This window comes from Tiliqua scincoides, chromosome 10 (genome assembly GCF_035046505.1).
Source record: "Tiliqua scincoides isolate rTilSci1 chromosome 10, rTilSci1.hap2, whole genome shotgun sequence".
NCBI lineage: Eukaryota > Metazoa > Chordata > Lepidosauria > Squamata > Scincidae > Tiliqua > Tiliqua scincoides.
In genome coordinates this window covers 27,250,093-27,272,680 of record NC_089830.1, presented here as the reverse complement: position 1 = coordinate 27,272,680, position 22,588 = coordinate 27,250,093, and the positions used below count along the sequence as shown (strand labels likewise).

Sequence of the window (22,588 nt, the reverse complement as noted above, 5' to 3'; positions counted from 1 at the left end):
GGCTCGATGTGCTGGCAGCAAGGCAACCCACCCACGGCTGGCACTCACCCATTGGCTCCTCCAGAGACAGAAGCTTTTTGCCCACAGCCACAGAGCCACCGTAGCCCCGCTCCGATCTGGCATCCAGACACTCCTCGACACTGAACAGGAAACCCTGGTGAACAGACAAAAGAAAATACTTCTTTTACCCAGAGGGCAATTAAACTGTGGAACTCCTTGCCACAGGATTTGGTAATGGCATCTGGCTTAGATGCTTTTAAAAGGGGATGGAGAGATTGATGGGAGGAAAATTCCATCACAGGTTACAAGCCATGGTGGGTATGTGCCGCCTCTTGGTTTTAGAAGTAAGCTACCTAAGAATGCCAAGTGCAAGAGACTGCAGGATGAAGGGATCTTGCTGTCTTGTGTGCTCCCTGAGGCATCCGGTAGGCCACTGTGGGTTACAGGAAGCTGGACCAGATGAGCCCCCTTCAGCCTGGTCCAGCCGGGCTGTTCTTAGGCTCTTTGTAAGGGGGTCCTAATGAGGGAGCCTCATTAGACATGCTGGGCCCCTTGGGTATGGGCCATGGGAGGTGGGTTCCAACGGCCCTGCTCAGGGATGCTTCCCTCCCCCCTCCACTAATGGATAATTGCGGCACCTACCAGGCTAAAGGAAGGCACCAGGAAGCCATCGGTCTCGTGGCTGCGGGCACGCTTGGGGGGCCCTGTCTCCAGGAAGACGTCCCTCTCCTCTTCCGTGCTCAGTTCCCGGGCTCTGCGAGACAAGGGGCAGAGGGGCAAAGGAGAGGCTGGCTTAGCAGGTAAACGCAACAGGGCGCCAGCAACAGGGTTCCTCTGATGACAAGGCTGGCTTTTTTTTTCTGTCCTTGCAAAACTGGGGGGAGAGGGGAAGGGCTTTCATTCTGGAAGGAAGGAGCAGAGGGAACTGGGGAAGGAGCAGAGACAGACCCACATGGCCGCAGCAGCCTCTCCTCCGAGGGCTGGACAGGACATCCCAACCCCACTTGCCTCTTTCCGTGGCACTCGCTGCATGCCTGGAAGTTGTTCTCTCGCATTCCTGGGGTGCCCAAGCAGCCCCACAACCCCCCACTTTCCCCACAGTGGGGGAAAAAGGAAGGGCAGCTGAAGCAAGGAAAGTCCTGCCATGCAGGACCCCCCCCCACCCCCGCCACTGTGTTGCTGTCGCTGCCCAGCATGACTCCAATGGTGAATGCAAAAAAGAGGAGCTAGAAATGAGGGCAGCCGCTCAGGAGAGATCCCCTGGGTTCAGCTGGCAGTTGAGGTGGGTGAGTGGAGACTCCCCCTCCCTCCAACGCCCGCCCATTTTCTCACCTTTTTCTGCCTCCCAAGGGGGCCCCCTGACCATTCTGAATGGTCCCCTCCTGGACGGCCTGGATCTTGACAGAGGCCACCATCTCCACCACCTGCCCTGCATCGCACTGGTCACTCCCTGGGGGCTGGACGGGGCGGGGCTGGCTCAGGCTGGTGTCGCTGCCCCAGCGAGGAAGGGTGGCCGGCTCGGGCAGGCGGGGGGACACCCCGTGGAAACTTCTGGAGCGAGGCCGCGGAGGTGGTGACGTTGGCCGGGCCCCTGCTCCTGCGTCCCCACGTTTCTCGGCCAGCCACAGTGGGTGCTCGGTGCTGCTGAGCTGGAAGTCATCGTCCATGGAGATGTACGGAGCCAGCATTTCCAGGTCCAGTCCTTCGTAATCCTGCAGGGGGCAGCACAGAGTTATCGGAAGCAACAGGTACACAGCGAGAGCCAGACTACATGTGGTGGGTGGGAAGGGGTGGGGCAGGGCGAGGAGAGTTCCGTAGCAGATCTGCCTCTGCCTTTACTTGATCCGCAGAATCAATTAAAATTTCTAGCTTCGTTTTGCACAACATTCCTGCCGTCAAGGGTGTGGGTTGGCACCCCCTCAAGGTGTGGTACCCGAAGCGATGTAATCCTCTGCCCGCCCTTAGCTACACCACTGGTCTGCACAGGTTGGTGCGGAGGCTGAATAGGATTGTGGCCTGATTGTGGCAAGAGCTTCGGGGACTACAAAGTGCACTTCAAATGTAAACACACTCAGGGTCAGGAAAATGAGCTGAGAATTTTGGTCTGATGCAGAATCCCCTTTTCCACCTGGAAGCAGCAGTACCTGCAGTTCTGTCTCCATTGACTCTTCCTCCTTGTTGGCAGCAAAGAGCTTCTGGACATTCTCCATGTCAACAAGCAGCTCTTCTGGTAGCTCGGTCTGGGGGTAAGAAAGGGAAGCAGCACACACATGAGGGGACCCCCACTGCCCTACAGAAAGGCAACATCAAACTCTTTCCTCCTCTCCCAACTGGATCTCCAGGGGAAGCTCTCTCATCCGTTTCTGGGAGGGAAACCTCACCGCAAGGTGAGATACACATATTTGTGCCCTTGCGCTACCGTGTATGTCCAATGGAACACCCCAGTTCCATCCCTGTACAAGCTTCCCCTCAACACACCTCATGCGGCACTGCCCTCACAATGAGCCCACCTACTGCCACGCATACATCATCCTCTAGCACAGGCCCACTAAATCCACTCTTCTGTCTGCAGCTGTCTCCCCTCCCCCCCCAGCAATCTCCTCACCTGGTTGTTGTTTTCGGAAGTGCTCTTGGCGACCGGTGCGAGCTTGGGTGGGGGGGCTGGAGGCCTTGCCCGCAAAGCCTCCCCTGCCTGGCTCTGGGCTCCAGGCGGGTCAAAGATTGGGCCCAGCAGTTTCTGGAGGTCAGGGCTACAAAAGCGCTTGGGGTCCAGCTGCAGCTCCTCCTCACTGATGTTGGCAGGACGCAAGAAGGCCAGGATCTTGGGGCCGCGCAGCTCTGGGGGAGGAAAAAAACAGTAGAACCTTGTTGACCAGGGTGGGATGCAGGGACAGGCTTGCCAGCTGTCCTCCCCCCGAGGGCTCCCTCCCCACCACCATCACTCCATACCGAAGCTGAGGTTGATAATGGTGTCTCCCCCATTGGGATCCAACTCATCCAGGGTGCCGTCAGAGTCCAGCCCCTCGAGAGCAGGTGGGAGAAGCCGGCGGTGCTCGCCTTGTCGGTCTGTCTGCTCCAGGGATAGCACCAAGCCCACCTCTTCCACCTGGCTGTGAAGCAAGGGTACCATTAACACAGCACTGCCACGAATGGGCAACAGCGCCAGGGATCGGAACTGCCTTGGTACGTTGACAAAACAGAAACTTAGCTCAGGTAATAACATTTTGCGGTTGCACAACACTTTGCACAAGTTTTTTTTGATGTTGTCCTTACAACAGCCATTTAAGTAAGTGCTATTATCCCCATACTGCAACTGGGGATAAGACTAAGGCCAAGAAGGATTGGCTTGCCCAAGGCCACTGAGGCAGAGACAAGATTTAAACCAGGGAAGTCAACAGCAGCCCAGCCAGAAGCCCCTGGGGACTCCCATGCAGGACACAAAAAGGTCAGCTGCCCTCTGTTGCTTGTCTCCAGAATCTCATACAGGGAGGCAGGCTGCCCTTGCACATGCAGGTTTCATGAGGCCATCATGGCTTAATCACTCCCTCTTACTCTAAACTTCCACCTAACATATTTTGTTTTAATTATCTAAATTGCGAGTCGCAGTGAAAGTCTGTCCAGAAAAGTGGAACATGTGGATATAAACAAACAAATCTGGAAACGTCCACAGTGGGGTGGGGTAAACATGTATCTATATTTGGAGAACGTCAACTTGAAGCTATTTTACAAGCTAATGTAAGTTAAAGGGGGGTTGCTCAGCTCCCCCTCCCCCCCAAAAAAAAATTCACTATCCTTACAATCCCTATTCAGGAGTGTCCCTTTTCAGCCATTCCCGTCCCTGACACCACCCCTCCTCGCCATCGTGGCCACACCAGCACTTCACAGAATACAACCTCAGGATGTAGTGAACACAGACGATGCTTTCAGGCTGAGAATTTTTGCTGCTGGAGATGACCGTGGCTTGGGTCTGGGTCCACAGGTAGCCTCCATTCCTGGCCAGGAAACGGTACTGTGTGGTCACTGCCTGTCCTTTGCTCAGCACTACCGGAAGGAAGTGAAATACAGACAGTCTAGGACAGACAGACAGATGGGTAAGCTGGGAGATAGTGGGAGGAGACAGGCCAGCGGAGCAGGATTCTTTGTCTCTCTCCCACTGTTAAGAAATTGCTTGCCAACCTCTGACATTCCCAGGGAGTTAAATGTGGACTTCCCTTTCCAAGCCAGTCCACCCCACCCTTTCTAAGTCACCCTAAGCACATTTATGTAGCAGTCTCACAGAGCTTAATGGGATTTACTCCCAAATTAAATGTGCATCAGATTGCTGCTTTGAGTTGGTTTAAATGCTCATCTTTACACCTTATTCTAAACATTAAGCTATAGGCTAATGTCGTTTTCTGTAGCATTCTGTTGACTATGGCTGCAATCCGATGCAGGCCTATGCACACTTTCCTCAGAGGAAGCCCCACTGAACATGATGGAATTTACTTCCAAGTCGACATGCACAGCATTGCACTGTACGATTGCTTTGCAAGAGCACTCGCACAAGAGCTGAATTCTGCCGAAGAGCTCTACGTTAATTTTCCTAGGGGTGAATTCAGATGCATTATAAAGTGGTCAAGTCTCACCAGGGAGAGGTGTTTGGACTGGTCGTACAAAATGCTCCACAACACTGCAGACAAATGGGGGGGGGGTTGCACCTCATTCCCTTCCCACCTTCTCCAAGCTTCCCAAGGAATTCTACAGAGATCTTGCCACTTGTCTGCAGTGCGCTGAAAGCATTCATATAGAGAGTCACCCTGCCTTGAATCTCCAACCCATGGAAGCTCAGACACCCCGGAAACCAACTCCAAGTTCAGCATCTGTAACGGTGGAGAGAATTGACGAGTAGAGAAAGTGTGGGGGATTTGGAGGAAGATGCCTGTGAAAGGTCAGGTTTGTAGGGGAGAAGGAGAAAGGGGACGCTGTGTAGAAGATGCCAGTCAACCTCTTGCTCTTTTCCAAGCCCTTGTTTCCCATTTTTCCCCTCCAAAGCAATGATTTGAAATTTGTCCTTGAAGCGCACCTGTGTCCTGCAGAAGCCAGCTGTCTTACAGTGCAGTTTGTGCAATAAGCAGGCAGGGCACACCCCAAGTGGCACTGTGACTGCCAGCACCCCAGATCACGCAGTACTTTTCTCCCCATAGAGGACAGGTGAAGGGCAGCCCAGGTAGCTTGCCAAAGCACTCTTGCTTATGCCCACAGTGGTAGTTCTGGTCTAAACGGGCTTCACTTAAGTCCATCAATTTCAACGGGACAAGCCACAATACAACCCTATTACTTAGAAAAATTATACTTGCAAATTTTGCAACAAGAAAAGCTGCCTCTCAGGACCCATGTGCCATTGCGCAGAACAAGCAAATGAGCCCAGGTTAATATTGCACAATGTACTTTGCATCTGCTGACAGAGCCATGTGGCCTCGTCCTCCGGCTGTTCACCTCCTCTGTGTCTCCTCAGATCACCTCAGTCACCCACTGCGCACCCTTCCAAGCTCCTTTTAACCATCTTAAGGGCTAGAAACTTAGTTCAAACTAAGAAAGAGCTGAGATTGTCAGGATCTCATGTTGATTTCTCCTTTCATGTTGCACTGGGCTAAGGCTACTTCAAAGTGACTACAGCAGCATTTCTCAAGCTGTGGGTCGGGACACACCAGGTGGGTTGCAAGTCAATTTCAGGTGCGTTGTGTAGCACCTAGCTCAGCTGCCATTGAAAATACAGGGTACAGAGCTGCTGGGCAGGGCAGACACCAGAGAGGTAGGGTGCTTTGCCCTGAATAGGCAGGAAGATGGGACACTGGAATGGGGGGAGGGCTGTGTGGTTGGAATAGGATCAAAGTCTGTGTTCTGCTTTCATTTCTGAGCTGGAATGTTTGGAGTCTAAGCTATTCCAAATAACAGCCCCAGTGGTCTGTGTCGTGGGACCTTTGTCTGATCATGGTTTAGGTTTGAATACTAAATTGACGATGTCGCTTCAGGCCATGACATCACTTTCAGGTTAATGACCTCACTTCTGGTGGGTTCCGACAGATTGTCATTCTAAAAAGAGAGACCCAGTACTAAAAACAAAGAGAACAAAACGGCTAATATTATAATGCCGTTGTACAAATCTATGGTAAGGCCACACCTGGAGTATTGTGTCCAGTTCTGGTCGCTGCATCTCAAAAAAGACATAGTGGAAATGGAAAAGGTGCAAAAGAGAGCGACTAAGATGATTACGGGGCTGGGGCACCTTCCTTATGAGGAAAGGCTACGGCGTTTGGGCCTCTTCAGCCTAGAAAAGAGACGCCTGAGGGGGGACATGATTGAGACGTACAAAATTATGCAGGGAATGGACAGAGTGAATAGGGAGATGCTCTTTACACTCTGACATAACACCAGAACCAGGGGACATCCACTAAAATTGAGTGTTGGGTGAGTTAGAACAGACAAAATATTTCTTTACTCTGCGTGTGGTTGGTCTGTGGAACTCCTTGCCACAGGATGTGGTGACGGCATCTGGCCTGGATGCCTTTAAAAGGGGATTGGACAAGTTTCTGGAGGAAAAATCCATTACAGGGTACAAGCCATGATGTGTATGCGCAACCTCCTGATTTTAGAAATGGGCTATGTCAGAATGCCAGATGCAAGGGACGGCACCAGGATGAGGTCTCTTGTTATCTGGTGTGCTCCCTGGGGCATTTGGTGGGATACAGGAAGCTGGACTAGATGGGCCTATGGCCTGATCCAGCGGGGCTGTTCTTATGTTCTTAACTACAATTCCCAGGAAGCCTTGCAGGTCTCTTGTTATCTGGTGTGCTCCCTGGGGCATTTGGTGGGCCGCTGTGAGATACAGGAAGCTGGACTAGATGGGCCTATGGCCTGATCCAGTGGGGCTGTTCTTATGTTCTTATGATTTAAACTTGGGGGAAGAGACAGCAAGCCAGGCTCAGGGCAGGTGGAACTTACAGGTGTTGATACTCTTGCTGACAGGATCCGAGTCCAGGGCATGAATGTACTCATAGATGGAGCAGCCCAGCAGGTCTTCGGGTGTATAACCAGCCACCTCTGCAATCCTGCTCCGACAGACAGGGAGCAAATGGAAAACCCAGAGTGAGAGCGCAAGAGAGGCCACCTGGGACTAGAGCTGTGACTTCAGATAGGACACAAACAGGCACAACCCACCTTGCCCCTACCAAGGGGCTCGGGCACCCCCAAACGGTCCCCTTGAGGGCAGAGAATGACTCATTGCTCACAGGCTGGGAGTGCAGAGACTGGCAGGCTCAGTCCCCAGCCAAAGGGATCTCAGGACCAAGGCTGGGAATGATCCCTCCCTGCAACAGGGGCCTTGCAGTGGTCCTGGCAGTTGGAGTGGCCAAGAAGGGAGCAAGCTGGGGTGAGGGCAGTCATACAATAGGGAGGCTCCTCCTAGGGGCTGGGCTCACCGGTCATCACAGTAGGTGAACTTCATGTCCATGGTGTGGCGGCTCAGGAAGGTGCTGCTGTCCAGGGGCGTCTCAATGTTGGCGGGGTGTGGAATGGCCTCGCAGATCAGCACCAGGCAACGCAAGGGGGGCTCCACAAAGCCCCCCTCAGCCTCCTTCCCTCCGGCCGGCTTGGCAGGCACATAAGATCTCATGTGCCCAGCACAATGCAACACCTACAGGGACAAAGCAACATCACAGCTCTGCTGAATCAGGCCAAAGGCCCCCCCTAGGCCAGCCTTTTGTGTTCCTACAGGAAGCATGTGCCCTGCTCTCCTTTGCAGCACAGCCCTATTTCCATTTAGCCCCAGCCAAGAGGCTTCCAGACACCCCCTCCCACCTTTTCCTCTTCCACGCATCTCCTGGGGTGCACACTGGGCCCCACTCACTTTCCAGGTGGCAGACTTGAGGTTGACTGTGCGCCCCCTGGTGGTGAGGGTGCTTTTCATGCGCAAGGAAAAGCTGCGCTCGGTCTTCACCTCCTTCTTCTTGGAGAAACCTGGAGACCAGAGAGTAGAAGGCCCATCAGGATGTGGGGGTCAGGAGCCCACAGGAGGGGGCAGAAAGGGGGGGATGTGGGAGGGGAATTGGCAACACCTGGGGATGTAGTTCAGGGCTAGAGCACTGGCTTGACACGCTGAAGAAGGTTCCACGCTCCATCCCTCCCACCTCCGGGGAGGGCAGGAATGCAGGGTGCCAAGGGGATAGTCCAACCCAGCTGCCACCCCCTTGAATGGCACCTGGCTGCACCAAATGCTGCCACTCCCCTTCCTCAGTAGCAGACGGCCCACCCCCTCACCCACTCCTCCTCCAAGTTCCCACAACTGAAAATGAAGATGGGGAACAGATCAAACACTGAGGAGTGGTGGGCGAACTGGACTGCCAGAGAGGCATCTGATACTCCACCCTGCCCTCCACCTCTTCTGCTCCTTCCTCCTCTTCCTCTTCAACATCCAGGAAGGAGGAGGGTAACAGGTGGAGGCAGGAGGGCAGACAGAGGCAGTGGGGGGGCCACTGCTTGAGTTCAGCCGGTTCTGGGCTTCTTCCACATGGCAAAGCAAGATGGAAGAGAAGATGGAAAACACCTGGGCATAATTAGCCCCCAGCTTGTTTATAAGGATTACGAGAGGAGGGGGACTGTGATGGAAAGGTCAAATGGGGAGCACTGCAGATGGGTCTTCTTGGGGAGGGGCAGATGAGGACTCACCCTGCCTGGGGCTCAGTACATCCTGGAGCTCTTCTTGATCGCAGGGATGAATGAAGTCAAACACACTGTGACCAATGAGCTCCAGCTAGCGGAATCCAGAGGGAAAGAGAATCAGAACGTCAGCCAGCGGAGCGGAGCGGGGGAGGGAAATGGCCAGAGGCGGCGCAAGGAGCACATAAACGTGACACCATATGCAAGGACATGTGCAAAGCAGTGAAAGTCTGCAAGGAGGAAGCCAATGGCTGGGGCTCCCTGAAGCCAGCCAATCAGAAACCCCTCGCCCTCCCCATGTTCCCATTCAGCCTCCCACGTATGCCATTAAGAACCTGAGAGCGGATTGCACATCGGGAACACAGCACTCGACCAGTGTCTTTGGGGTGGCTTTCATCTCCAGGCAAAGTTTCGCAAGGGCTTAAGAAGAGGTGATTAGCAGAAGCTCCTCAAGCCCTTCTCTCTCAGCACAACAGGCACATTCAGACAGCATGCATGGAAGGAGTTTTTGTTTTTAAGGTTATTCCGTAATAAAATAAATTTAAATGACTATTCAGCAACACCACAAATGCACATCTGCTACCAAAAAAAAGGGCACATTACGGCAGTGGCATAGCTAGAGGGGGTGCAAAGCACTAAGTTTTGTAGGGAGCCTCTTTGCAGCGTGCAAGCGGCCCCTCACTCTCCCCTTCGGTGCCTCCGTTTTGCTCCCACCACCCAGAATGGCTCCAAAGGGGAGAGGGAGGGGTTGCTTGCAAGCTGCAGGGAGGCTCCCTGCAAAACTTAGTGCTTTGCACCCCCTCTAGCTATGCCACTGCATTACAGGAACAGCAAAATATTTTTCTTTAGGTGCACGTTCAGAGGAAACATTGATTATTTCATTCCCGTCAGGTTTTGGGAGGAGCTGCATTTCATAGGTAAATTAGAACACTGACAGAGCACTCTGCACATGCTCATTCGGAAGCAAGTTCCACAGTATTCAGTGGGATCTATTCCCTAAGAGGCATGTTTAGGACTGCAGCCTTTGCATTGCTCTCTTCAGTTCATTTTTCCCAAGGGCAGAGGGATTCCAAAATCACGGGGATCAACCAAGTCACACACGTCATTAGATTTTGAAATACCGCCAGTAAAACAAGAAGATCCATTTAGAAATTCACTTGGCATCGGGGGTGGGGGGAAATATTTAAAATTCTCTTTGAAACACCCACAGAAAATGTCCACACTGAGTGCCAGATTCAGCGAGAGGAAGGAATTATTGTTGCCAGTTTCTGTTTTGTTCCCTCCAGTCTGGAACATTTTTCCAGAACACAAAAATAGCGACAATGTGAAGATTTTCTTCTGGGCTGAGAAGCTGCGCAAGCCATTCTCAAAGGCACACATGAGCTAATTTTGTGTTCAATGTTCTTTTGTATTAAAGAAGTTAATTCTTGCTCCCGTGGGATATCTCATCCCAAGGAACCAAAGCCAGCCTGCACTGCAGCTCTCCCAACCACACACCCACCCTCACTCCCTCAGCCTCAGGGCCTTTCCCAGGAAACTCCTGCCGGAAGGAACGACTGAGGCTGCTGGATCAAACTTTCAGTTTTTTACTGTTTTCCCCTCCTAGCATTGGCTGCTTCCAAGAAGAGTTCCCAAAAATACATTAAAAAAATTAATTTGCCATGTCCTACTTCAGGTCTCCTACAAGTCTCTTTTTCTACCTAGAGCTGCTACAAACCAACATGTGGCAACTGGAAGGCAGCACTTTGCCCACCCATGGTGCCAATTCAGCTGCACCCCAGGGTCGAGGGACACCCTCTCCCCAACAAATAAGCTTCAGAGAAGTTCTGTCTGTTGATAGGAGCACCACTCTCTGTTGGGCAACAGAGAGGTTAGGAGGCACCTCATTCCCCACCCCCCCGCCAAGACAACAGGTCCCTGTCCCAAGTAGCCTACAATTTAGATTCTGACCAGCCTTGCCATGTGTCATGTTCCCTCCCACTTTGTCTCACCTCCAGCCAGCATTCACAGCCATTGGTAAAGCAGGAAGAGAGATGCAAAGTCACCTTGCAGCTGTTTGGTGCACTCCTAGGCCATGAGAGCCACCTGCCACTCTGGCCCTGGTCAGGGTCGCTCCTGAACCTGCAAGTTCCACCTGTGCAGTGGGGGCGCTAGCTGTCCTCCAGGCTTTCCACTGTCCCCAACATTCTTCTGCACTTCCTGTTCTTCACTTTGGATGGACATGGATTCCCACACCAACTCCCTGTCCTGGCCGTGAACCTCTCACCAGTTTCATGCAAGTGCAAGAAAGCTGGACTGTCTCTCACACTTTCATCTTGGCCTTTTGCATATTTTTCCCCACATTTCCACTCTGTGCAGGTGCCACCTGCCTCACCTGACTGAGCCCTAGGTGTTTGTTGACATTCTCTGACAGGTAAATCATGTCGCCCTCCTCGGTCAGCACCATCAGGAAGCCATCCAGGGCTTTCAGGTAATACGAGTCCACATGCTCCTCCGCTTCTACCTTGTCTTTCCATTCTCCTGTGACAGAGAAGCAGGAAGGAGTGGCTTAGAGTCAAGGCTCCAGCAGCAGCTGGCCTAGGCATGCCAAAACACAGGGTCTAAGACCTCAAATCCAAGGAATGCCACCATTGCAAGGCTCTTTTGTGTGGATCACCAAACTCTCCTGTACTTGCCTAGGACTGAGCTCCTGTGGGGCAGGGGGAAGGCTTCTCAGAGCCTGCATGGAGGAGCCCCAGTTTCTGTGATGACAATACCAAGCATGAATTTTCAGTCTTTTTGGTATAAGCATGAGGACCAAAAACTTGTTCTCGTGGAAGACCGAGATTCGCAGGTTGACGAAGATAATAATAATAATAGTAATAATACAGGTATTTCTATACCGCCTTTCTAGGTCCTCAGATTTCTCCTCGGACTTTATTCAAGGCGGTTTACATGGGCAGGCAATTTAAATCCCGTAGAGATTTTTACAATTTGAAAGGTTCTATCTTTCAAGAAACCACAACATTCAGATGTTTCTTTCTTGATCTGGCCGCACATTCTGGCCTCCATCCTCCCATGCTCAGAGCAGATGGAATAACTTCGGCTCAGCTTGTCAGCTGCTTCAAGATCGCACGGTGCCGGTGGCCTCGAACTGGCAAACTTCGGATGTTATCTTCAGGCAAACGGAGGCTCAACCCTCTAGACCAGACCTCCTGCCCATGTTCGTTATCCCCATCAACTAATCTACATCAGAGATAGGGGGAAAATATATATGTACTGGCATTCCTCTGGGTGACCTGTCCATCTGCTTCAAGATTGGTTTCAGAGCAGCACTAAATGTGATTTTTTTCTTTCTAAACTAATCAGATGAACCAATGAAAGACTCAGGGTACAACCAGGCATCCTTGTGCTGAAGAACTGTGAGGTCCAATCTTGTACCGAAGGCAAGTCCCTAGGTTGAGCTCATAGGCGCACTGGTCCTTCATTCTGAGTTCACCTCTACCCCTGTGAGCCCCTATTTGCACTGGCGCTGCTTGGTGGACTTTGGGGGTCTCATTAAAAAAAAGTATAATCCAAGCTGAATCACTCTTCACCCCGATATACTAGCATGCCTAAGACCTACCGCTCTGACTTTGTCCCCACAGGCATGAACTCAGGGATCACAGTTCCAGCTGAAAAGGAGTTCTGAGACTTAACGACCATGCCTGGTAGCTGGAACCAAGTGATTCAGGTGTGCTCCAGCACAGGAGGCCTAAGGTAGAGATTATAGGGCCACGGAAAGGGCTGGGTCTCTCAAGTCTACATCTGTAGTTTCATCTTGAACACTGACACTGGGGGGCAAACCCAGGTATCCCAAAACCAGGTGCAGACAGGATAAGTCATTCTAACCCTGCTGTCCCATGGCTCAGATACAAGGTTTTCTTTGTGCATCCTAGGGATGGAGATTCTCCGGTTCTATGATTTAAAAGGTCAGCTGACGGCAGAGATACAAGGTCACAGTGCCACGACAACTCAGATTCTGCTACCCAAATTCTGCTACTAGAACTGCCTGTGCATTTTCAGGTTTGTCACCAGTCATGAGGTCTAGAAACTTGTCTTTTCTTAAAAAGCTTTAATGAAGGGGGAGATGCTCAGGTTGACAATCCACTGAACAACCAAGTTGGCACAACACCCTCCTCTGCACGGGCATCTGGGAGCATGTATTCCTTGCCAACCACTATCGCCTGTCCATTCAATACGGTGCAATCAGTCAGTGGGGGCGGGATGGGGGAGAAGTGTCGGATCGTTGCTGAGTATGGGGGGCAAGCCAGGAGTTCCAAGAGGTTTTCTGAGCAACAACCCGGGGCTTCTCTGCTCCCTCCTGTCCCTTCCCATCGACTGCGCCTGGGGTTATCACTTAGGTGCCTGCAGGAAAGCCACTTGGGGTACAGAGACCAGATCAACGGCGATCTGGTGCTACAGGGAGAAACCTGTGACTCAGGACCACAGTCTTGGTCCTTAGCACCTTAACAACCCTCTTACGTGGCCCCGCTGGGGAGGAAGGGGGCCGACCTCCCACAAACGCACGGATGTCCTCACCAGAGGTCAGCAGCTTGTGCATCCGCAGGTAGCTGATGGTCAGGCGCATGATCGAGGCCTTGTCCAGGTGTGCACTGACCCCCCGGGCAAAGGGCAGGGTGTGTGCCAGTTGATAGAACACCTCCGTCTCTTTGCTGCGCCGACATCGCGCCGCATCACGCGATTTCTCCTTCCGGATTTCTGTGGTAGACCTGTGGTGTAGAGAGGGGGAGAATGTCAACACCAGGCCCCGGGCTGGGCAGGCAAGTGGAGCCCCTCCGGAGCCTCTCAGGCCAGCCCCAAGAAACCTCTTTTCCGAAGCTGCCCTTCTGGGACCCTGGGCTTGGGCCAGGTCTACAGCCTGAGCATTTAGGCACAGAATAGTACTCTTTCCATAGGCTCTTCTCCCCCCCCCCCCGTTAAGAAGTTCTTGCTGGTAGCTGCCGATAGAAAGCCAAGGGCTCTTGTGTGCGTTTCCTCCAAATGCACAGCTGACACATCCGTGAGGCTGCCTAAGGTGCTTGTCTCAGGCAGCAGGGCGGTTGGCAGGGCACCTCTCTTCCTTTTCAAAGCCAGAGAGCAGGAGGAGAAGCGACAGAGGCCGTGGCTGGCACAGGGTTGGGCAAGGAGGGGGCAGGACCCAGCTCCAGGCACCAGGCGATCTTGGGCTGGCCCTGACAAAAGCACCAGTTTCAAATACAACACAGAATACACTCCTCGGGCAACACCCATGGAACTCCCCGCCACTGGGATGCTTATGTGTTTTTTAAAAAGCGCCTGCTGCCTTACGTGCATCCTACTTGCAATCTTCTCCCCTGACATGGAATCACCTGCGTCCATGTGCTGTTGAGGTGGGGGTCCCTGGCTGAAGCAAGGCCCCAGCAAATGCCCAGTTTTACCCATCCTCTGGAGGCAGCCCCAGATCCACACCTAGCACTGTACAGAAACTCTATGTGTGCACTCACTCACACACACACACCCCAAGATCTTGATTTCCACAGGAAAAACCCAGCTACCACTTCCTTTTACAAACCCGGCTTTCTCTCCTCACCCATCCCACAACCACAACACAACAAACACACCCTTCCCACACCCACCTGAAGTGCCCTCAAGCAGGGATTTTCAACCTTTTTCATCTCATGGCATACCGACAAGGCACTAAAATGGTCAAGGCACACCATCAGTTTTTTGACAACTGACAAGGCACACCGCACTGACAGCAGGGGCTCACATCCCCCAGTGGCCCTACTAACAAATTATCCTCCCCCAAACTCCCGCAGCACACTTGCAGACCATCCACAGCACACCAGTATGCCACGGCACAGTGGTTGCCCTAGCCCAGGGGTGCTCACACTTTTTTGGCTCGAGAGCTACTTTGAAACCCAGCAAGGCCCGGAGATCTACCAGAGTTTTTTTTACAATGTCTGCGCCATCATAACATATAACATTTATGTGTACAATGTATGTTGGTGTACCTTGAGCCCCACTGAGTATAACAGGACTTACTCCTGAGTAGACATGCCTAGGATTAGGCTGTGAGGCTGCAATCCTAGCCACACTTACCTGGGAGTAAGCCCCATTGAGTACAATGGGACTTACTCCCGGCATTTCCTCCCAGAGGCACCTGAAGGGGGGGGTCGGCACTCCGCGATCTACTCATTTTGCCTCGCGATCTACCGGTAGATCGTGATCCACCTATTGAGCACCCCTGCCCTAGAGGAAAGCTAGAATGTACATCTATCTGTGGAGTTTTACAAAGTGAAGGAGGGACGTCCCCTGAAGACTGTCAATATGTCAGGTCTATAAAGAGGAAAGGTTGTGCGTCTGGGAGGAATCCTACTAAGAGGAAAGATACTACATACAGGACAAGAAAGAGGTGCGCACAGATTGGATGCAGTAAAGCAGGGCAGGGTGGAAGGACTCCCCCAAGACAGCATATACCTTAATATCTGGAGGCAAATCCCAGAGCTGACCCTCCTTTCATCTGCTGCCTAAATCAAGGCCTACCCCTTGCGCATCCTTGAGTCCTGTTTTACTTGCACCCCAATATTCTGTCTCATCCTATAGGATTCATGTAGGGTAAAACTACCTTCTCTCCTGCAATGCCCCACAAATCAATCCACCAGTTCTGATCACTTTCTAGGATCAGAGCCTCTCAACCAGAAACAAAAGATCCCACCCCCCTAACCTCCACCTTACAAGCTGAGAAAGCTCCTCAGGGCACAGGGAGCCCAGAAAGTCCAGTGGAACCACACTTCCCAGGCTTGCAAACATCACTGAGCAAAAGATAGACTCTACCAATATACCAGACCCCCTCCCCCCTTCACAGCTCAGAGTTTTCCACAAGAATGTACCCACCTAACCCCAGGGGAGCCGTGTCACTTGCCAGGACTCTGGAGACACCCTGCCCGAGAGGCAACCATGCCAATCTGCAGGGTATCATGGAGAGAGGAACCGGTACAACCCTACAGATTCCTCCGACAGGTAAGTTGCCCCGAGACCCAAGAGACTTTTTGCAGTGCCTGACAAGAGCCTCGCCGTCCTGCCAAGGAGGCACCACGCAGCGCCGCAAAGCTTTGAACCCCACAGAACCAGCTCCACGGAGCTCCAGAGCACCTGGCAAAGGCACTGCGTGGAGGCTATCATGCCCCTTCCAGACAGCTCCATCTCCCAGGCTCCCAAAGCACGCACCTGTGCCGCCGCCACCTTCTCAGCCGCTTCCTCCGTCGCCGCATGCCCAGGGCTCGCTCTCCCTTGGTTCACTCCCCAAGCCAAGTGAGCTGCATCTCTACCTCCTGGTCCTCCCACAGCCCAGTTCCACCAGCCCTCCTCCCTGGGCCTGGTCAGGGTACAGGCTGTTCCATTTCTGTCCCTTGGCCTGGTGCCCATCTCTCTGGGACTCCAGGCTGCTGCTGAGAACAGGCTGCGAGTTTGCTGCAAGGTAGCAGAGCGTCTCAGCTGATCTCGATCTACTCACAGGAAGAGAGTTCACCAAGGAGCCATGGCCCCTGGCCAGATGACCACAGGTCCGTAGGCGTGGCCAGCAGCAGAGCAGGGGGATCCCAACGGCACACTCATGCGCGGGAGGCAACACGTAAGCACACAGGCATTAAAAACAGCAATGATGAAAAACGCTGGCTAGCTGGCCGAGCGGCGGGTGGGCCGATTCTGATGCAACTTTTTTCCTTGGAGGAGGAGCACCCATGCAACATGTTGTAAAATCACAGATCTGTCCAGCTCAGGATCCCAGTTCCAGCAGTGGCCAACCAGAACTTTTCTGGGAGCCCACAAACAAGGTGTGAAGTCAACAGGCTTCCTCCACAGTTCTTCTCCCCCAGAAACTGGTATTCAGAGGTAGAGTGTCCTTTAACCTGGAGGCTCCATTTAGCTACCATGGTTAATAAACCGTCACTGGAACTTTCCTCTCTACATTTGTCTAATCCCCTTTGCAAGATAAGAGCGGGAGAGCAACCCTGCTGAGCCAGTCCAAGGGCTCATCATGAGACAGAATATAAAACCCATAAGAGACTTGAGCAGGCAGCAGTTTCCTGGGTGCTGAATCCCTCTTCTCCCCTGCTCCAAACTGCTCCCTCACATGATCTTTTTCTCCTGTGGGGTTGTATGTGCATGTTTGTCCTACTGTAAATGCACTCTGCATGAGATCAGGGGCACTCTTGGTTAGTGTCATACAAGGCAAAGCTGATTCCTGGCTTTCTACACGCCTTCCAGGGTAGAACCCTGACCTATTAATAGAGTGTTTCCAGTGAGTATGATAGGTTTACAGCCTAAGTCTTTGCCTCGGGCCAGCCCGAGATTAAAGATTGGGGGAAAGGAGTAGGCCATGCCAGGTGCGGAGACCTTTTAATTCCCAGTGCAAGCTAAGAAGGCATAAAGTGCACAAGTAAAATAGACAGTAGGCAGAATATAATAGACAGACAGACAGACAGACAGACAGACAGACAGACAGACAGACAGACAGACAGACAGACAGACAGAGTTAAATGAGATTTATGAGCTTCATGGAAAGGTGCAGGGGTATGAAGGACGTCAAGGGTCAAGCCAATGTTGGGTTACAGTAGGGAGGTTATATTGGGGGTGTGGGGTGCTAATTGGCCAAGATATGGCAGTTGTCTGCATTCCCAGGCTACTGCCAAAGCTCACAGCTGGCAATAATCAGGCTGGGAAAGATATACCTTCTCCATTAAGGATCACTGCAGAGGCAGCATAATTGGGGTGGCAGAAGATGGGCCCGGTCTTTGCATGGTCTTGGGTTGCGCCCAAGTTCTCGCCGTGGAGGGCAGGTGCTGGCCTTGGCTGTTACGGTTTTACTGAACACAATGGGTTTACTTTTGAGTAAGATAAATAACACTGTTTTCAAACACCTCTACCGAGCCGCAGCCCAGATTTCTCACCCATTTTGCTCACAGATCTTTGCTGCAAATCCTATGTGTTGTGTTTCATTTTCCAAACATATTTTCCACAGATATTCCTCTGTAGGGGGGAGCCAACTCTTGTGTCCAACTCTATATAAAGAACAGACACGATAGGAGGGTATAAGATCCATTCCCACTGGTTCAGAGATCAAAGCTCAGTCAAACCTTGCCATTTGTCCCCAGCCTCTAAAATGCAGAGGCAGACCGCCCCAGACCATGGAGGTTCTATTCAGCTATGATGACTGATCGCAATTTATTGGACATCAGCAGCCTGCATAGCATTTTGCCCCTCCCTTGACTGCCCACCCCAAAATATGAAAACAGAGTCCCTCTTGTCACGGCACTGTCTCTAAGGAAGCTCACAGCCAGTGGTGTAGCTAGAGGGGGCGAAAAGCACTATGATTTGCAGGGTACCTCACCGAGGTGTGCAAGTGGCTCCTCCCCCTCCCCTTCAGAGCCATTCCGGGGGGTAGGCGCAAAACAGAGACGAACGCCTGGCTCCAAAGGGGAGCGGCCGCTTGCACGCCTTGGTGAGTTGCCCTGCAAAACTCAGTGCTTTGCACCCCCTCTAGCTATACCATTGCTCGCAGCCCCGGGACCAGAGTGCTGCTCCAGCAGGCCCTCCTGCTACTGCAGCACAATGCTGCTTGATAAGGGCACCGACGCAAAGCTCACACAAGCACCGCCAGAGCCTTCTGCTCGAACGGAGCGCTTCTGACGTCAGCTTCCTTCCTCCACTGAGACTATCTCAGCTCGGCACATGCAGCTTGTTGCCAACAGCCTGTTGTGAACAAACCATCTTATTAACAGAAAACTGGAAGAGGTAGGGGAGTGTCAGGAGAGCAGGCACAGCACAGCTCCCTCCTGCATCCAACCCCTCCTCCCAGAGGCACCCAGCTAAGGGGGTCCATCGCAGAGCAGGCACCCCCCCCAATGAGGGTCGGCAGCCCACGACAAAACTTTTCATCCATCAATGTTGTATCCGTTGCACAGATGCATCACTGAAAACATACACCTGGGAAGCAACCAAGGACTCGAGCAGGGGAAGGCTTTGAGCCTCTGAAGTGGGTCTTGAAGAGCACTGAGATTCAAGGACTGAAGCGTTCTCCCCACACCTCCTTGGGGGCAGCAGGAGGGCCGAGCCCCTCCATTTCTAACATGGGAGCTGGAAGGGGGGCTCAATCCTGCTCGCAGCCCACGCTTTTCCCCCTTAAAACCTCTTTGCCTTAAAAGCTTTCATCTGACATTGCGGGACAAGCCCAGCTAGCTGTGCAAGCTTACTGCGGCCAGAGGAAGGAACTCTGCACGTGCTCAAAGACCCTCTTCCCCTTTCCAGTGTCTGCCATGGAAACAGGTCCCAGAACTGAGAATCCTCCCCCCCCCCCCGAAAAATCAAGCCCTTGTATCACCACACATTTCTTCCTTAGGACACTGGCCCACCTCCCTGTGCTCACCCCCCACCCCGTTGCAACATGCCACCCACCCAACACTACCTAATCCCCTTCATTTAGCCCTGCAGGGCACCAAAGGGCTGGGTTCCTCTGCCTTCTGGAGTCAGCTTCCTCCTCCTCCCCCTATTGGCATGCAGCTCCTGCCCCCTCCACAGATCCAAGCCTCTTTCTAATCTCCACCCTGCATGTGTTTGCATGTCTCTGTTCGCCCCCCCAGCTGCCCCCCCAGGCAGGAGCCCTGTTGCACGTGCTCTTGGCAGTGCCTTCAGCTGTTCTGTCCCCATCCGTCCAGGACTCAGTGTACTGCAGACGGGGACTGATGCCAAGTACTCATCAGGGGAGGGGGGACTGGGCGGAGGGAAAGGTGCTATGGCTGGAGGCCGGGGAGGAGAACGAAGAAAGCCCAGTCACTGTCACTGGCCTCCCCTGAAACCTTTGGCATCACCCCCTGAAAGGGGGGGTGCACCCCTGTGGCTCTCCAGAATCTCCCCTCCAAAAAGCAGAATATCCTCTCCCAGAAATAACTGCCTCATTTCTTCCTGTATTTCCAGGAGAGCAGATTTGGGGGGGTCCCCCTTTCACAAGCACCCCTCGTTTTCAAACACTCCTTCCTTCCCTGTCCATGTCCGCTACGCTGGTGCTACACAAACTTTGTGTTTTTTTTGCTTGGGGGTTTTCAGGAAGCACTTGGCAATCAGGCCATTTCCTCTCCCCCCACCACAGATGACGAGTGCCAAGCCCTCCCCTAATCCCCACTCCTAACACACAGACAAGGGCCTCTTCCCACTGGGTTGGGCAGGAACGCAATGTTCCTGACAGAGAACCAGACTTCCCCACCCCAACGCCTTACATCTGGAGAGCAAGAGCATTTGTGTACATAAGGGAGGGACGGGCCATCTTTCACCTGAACTAACTCCAGAAGGTAAGGTAGGGTCAGGTTAGTAGAGGTTCAGAACACCACGCTCTGCCTCCAGAGCCGTCTCCTGCCGTTTCTAAAACCCCTTTTATGCTTGCAAAATGGTTTCATGACCTTGATCATCCTTGGATAACCTGAGGTAGCCCACCATTATGTCCATTTTACAGTTGAGAACTGAGGCCAATAGCACATGAACTTGCACCCAGGTTTCCAAGCCAGAAACATTTTGATTCCACCACTCCTCCTCCCCCCCCCCCATGGATCTCATCCACTCTCAGGGTGCATATTGGTGACTCACGCACATGGATCAGTCACCCCTTAACACCCCATCAGCAGAGCTGGCACCAGAAGGGGTCAAGGCTCTGGACACCAAGACCCACAGAGAGTGCACTGATTGTGCTTCCCTTCACACTGTGTCCCTGGAGGCAGAATACAGAAGAAGTGGGCGGTCTTTATTCCCAGACTTTATTCCCATAACTAGCGCAGAGGACAGAAGGCAACATTTTCTACAGGTGAACCTGTGACTCCAACTGTCTTCCCTCATTAGCAGGTAAACAGGAGATACCAATCCCCTCTGCCACGTCAAAGGAAAACAGACCCAAAGAAAATTTCCTTGGCAACAGTTATTTTACGTCTACGTACACCGCAAGAGATGTATCTGCAGAAAATTTGGACAGTGAATATTGCCTTTCCCTCACCTCACTCATCCCACTAAATTTCAGGTGCATCTTTAGAGAAGCAAATCCAGTATCTCCCCACCTGCCTACCAGGGTAGAGGAACAACAGTGGTCTAGACCAGGTGTGTCCAAACTTTTTGGCAGGAGGGCCACATCATCTCTCTGATACTGTGTCAGGGGGGGGGCAGGAAAAAGAATTAATTTACATTTAAAATTTGAATAAATTTACATAAATGAATATATTAGAGATGGAATAATATCTTAATTTTATGATAAGATATCATAATTATTTTATTTAAAATCATAAAGATTTTATTATAAGATGGAATTTATCTTAATGATTGAAGGTCTTGCAATGGCTGAATGCCTACAAAAGGCCTTGCACAAAGCAAGGCCAGCCTTTCCTTTGCTGCTGCTGCTGCTGCATCATAGATGTGAAACAGCAAGCAGTGGAGGGAGCCCTCATCCCACAGCTCAAGCAAGGGGTCAAACAGTTGGCTGTCATGCTGAGAGCAGTTGCATCAGGCCAGCATGGGCTCCAGCAAGTCTCCGGAGGGCCAGAGGCTCATTGGAGACTGGAGGCTCCCTGAGGGCCTGATTAGGAGTCCTCGAGGGCCACAAGTGGCCCCAGGGCCAGGGTTTGGGCACCCCTGGTCTCGACAAAAAGGACACTCACTCCGCACTTAAGTGGAATTACTTTTGGGGTACGTGGGAGGGCAGACACTATTTATACAAAGACATGCAATTCTACCCCCTCCCCACTACTACACTGTGCCCACTGGGATGCAGCTGCCTCTGGAAGCCGATATAATAACCGTCCTTGTACAAGGATCCCTGTCGAAAGCTAAATGCAGCTACTTCTGGTGTGGAGCTACGCTGTATCATCATTTCCCCCAGCCACCATCCCACAGCACAAAAATGCATTTCACTCCACACCAAAAACTGGGTACAACAGAGAGCACAGGGCCAAATGACAAGCACCCCCTGCTGAATCACCCACACCCCATAACATGAGGGGCCGGATGCTCAGCCTGCCCCCTGCTTCAGCAAAGGACCCCCAGCTCCCAGCACAAACTGGGAAAGACCAGGGCTCCCACAGCATTCCTAGGGAGGTAAGGGAGGAAGCAGAGCGCAGCCTTGCCTCGGTGAAGTTCTGTGGCCTGTTCTTTGGCTGAGCCAGCAGAGGAAGCCAAGAACATACGCTGCGTGTGGACAAACAGAGAGACACGGAGCCGGGCCCGCTTGCAGCCAAAGCCAAGAATCAAAGCCAGAGACTTTCCCTGCTGGTGGAGCCAAGGCTGGGACACCCAGGACTCCTGAGTCAACCGCTGCCCTATTGAGAAAACCACCACACACCTCTGAGAAGAGGACCCAGGCAACCCGGCACTTGGCTGCAACTAGGGTACCCTTCCTTCTAACATAGTCGGTTCAAGCACAGTTCTCAAAGCTTACCACATGCTTCCCTGAGAACAGAACCCCCCCCCCAATTCCTCACTCCACAACCTGATGCTCTGACCACTAGACCCCAAGGCCACCCCAAAGTTGAGAGTGGAATCCGGAGGGGGGGAGCCCCTACTTATTCCATGCCGTGCACCAAATCTGGGGAAGGAATTGAAGAATCTCAACCCCACTCCTAAGAACATACGAAGAGCCCCGCTGGATCAGGCCAAAGGCCCATCTAGTCCAGCTTCCTTTATCACCCAGTGGCCCACCAAATGCCGCTCCAAATGCCTCATGCAGTCACAAGTCACTGAGCGCATAGGAAGCGATGCCTAGTGGTTAGGGAGGGGCACACACAAACACCCACGTCTGGAGCGAGAGTGAAGGGTTGCAGAGAGAGGCTACCTGGGCTCCTCCACACTCTCTCACACCCACCTT

General features: G+C 52.6%; 1 protein-coding gene across 2 annotated transcripts in view; it reads right to left on the bottom strand.

Moving 5' to 3' along the window:
* HIF3A (hypoxia inducible factor 3 subunit alpha) overlaps positions 1-22,588 on the bottom strand; it is a 32,015-nt gene that overhangs the window by 2,463 nt on the left and 6,964 nt on the right. The window contains exons 1-14 of one of the 2 annotated variants that reach the window (XM_066638242.1): positions 15,925-16,033; positions 13,255-13,445; positions 11,069-11,214; positions 8,704-8,788; positions 7,886-7,995; positions 7,458-7,672; positions 6,982-7,088; positions 3,894-4,041; positions 2,950-3,110; positions 2,606-2,838; positions 2,145-2,240; positions 1,333-1,712; positions 643-754; positions 49-154 (exon numbers count right to left, since the gene is read on the bottom strand). In XM_066638242.1, coding sequence (XP_066494339.1) covers positions 49-154; positions 643-754; positions 1,333-1,712; positions 2,145-2,240; positions 2,606-2,838; positions 2,950-3,110; positions 3,894-4,041; positions 6,982-7,088; positions 7,458-7,672; positions 7,886-7,995; positions 8,704-8,788; positions 11,069-11,214; positions 13,255-13,445; positions 15,925-15,968 — 2,134 coding nt within the window. In that variant the 5' untranslated portion in view covers positions 15,969-16,033. Of the gene's footprint in view, positions 1-48; positions 155-642; positions 755-1,332; positions 1,713-2,144; positions 2,241-2,605; positions 2,839-2,949; positions 3,111-3,893; positions 4,042-6,981; positions 7,089-7,457; positions 7,673-7,885; positions 7,996-8,703; positions 8,789-11,068; positions 11,215-13,254; positions 13,446-15,924; positions 16,034-22,588 lie in introns of those variants that run through there. The other variant, XM_066638243.1, reaches the window with a different exon arrangement.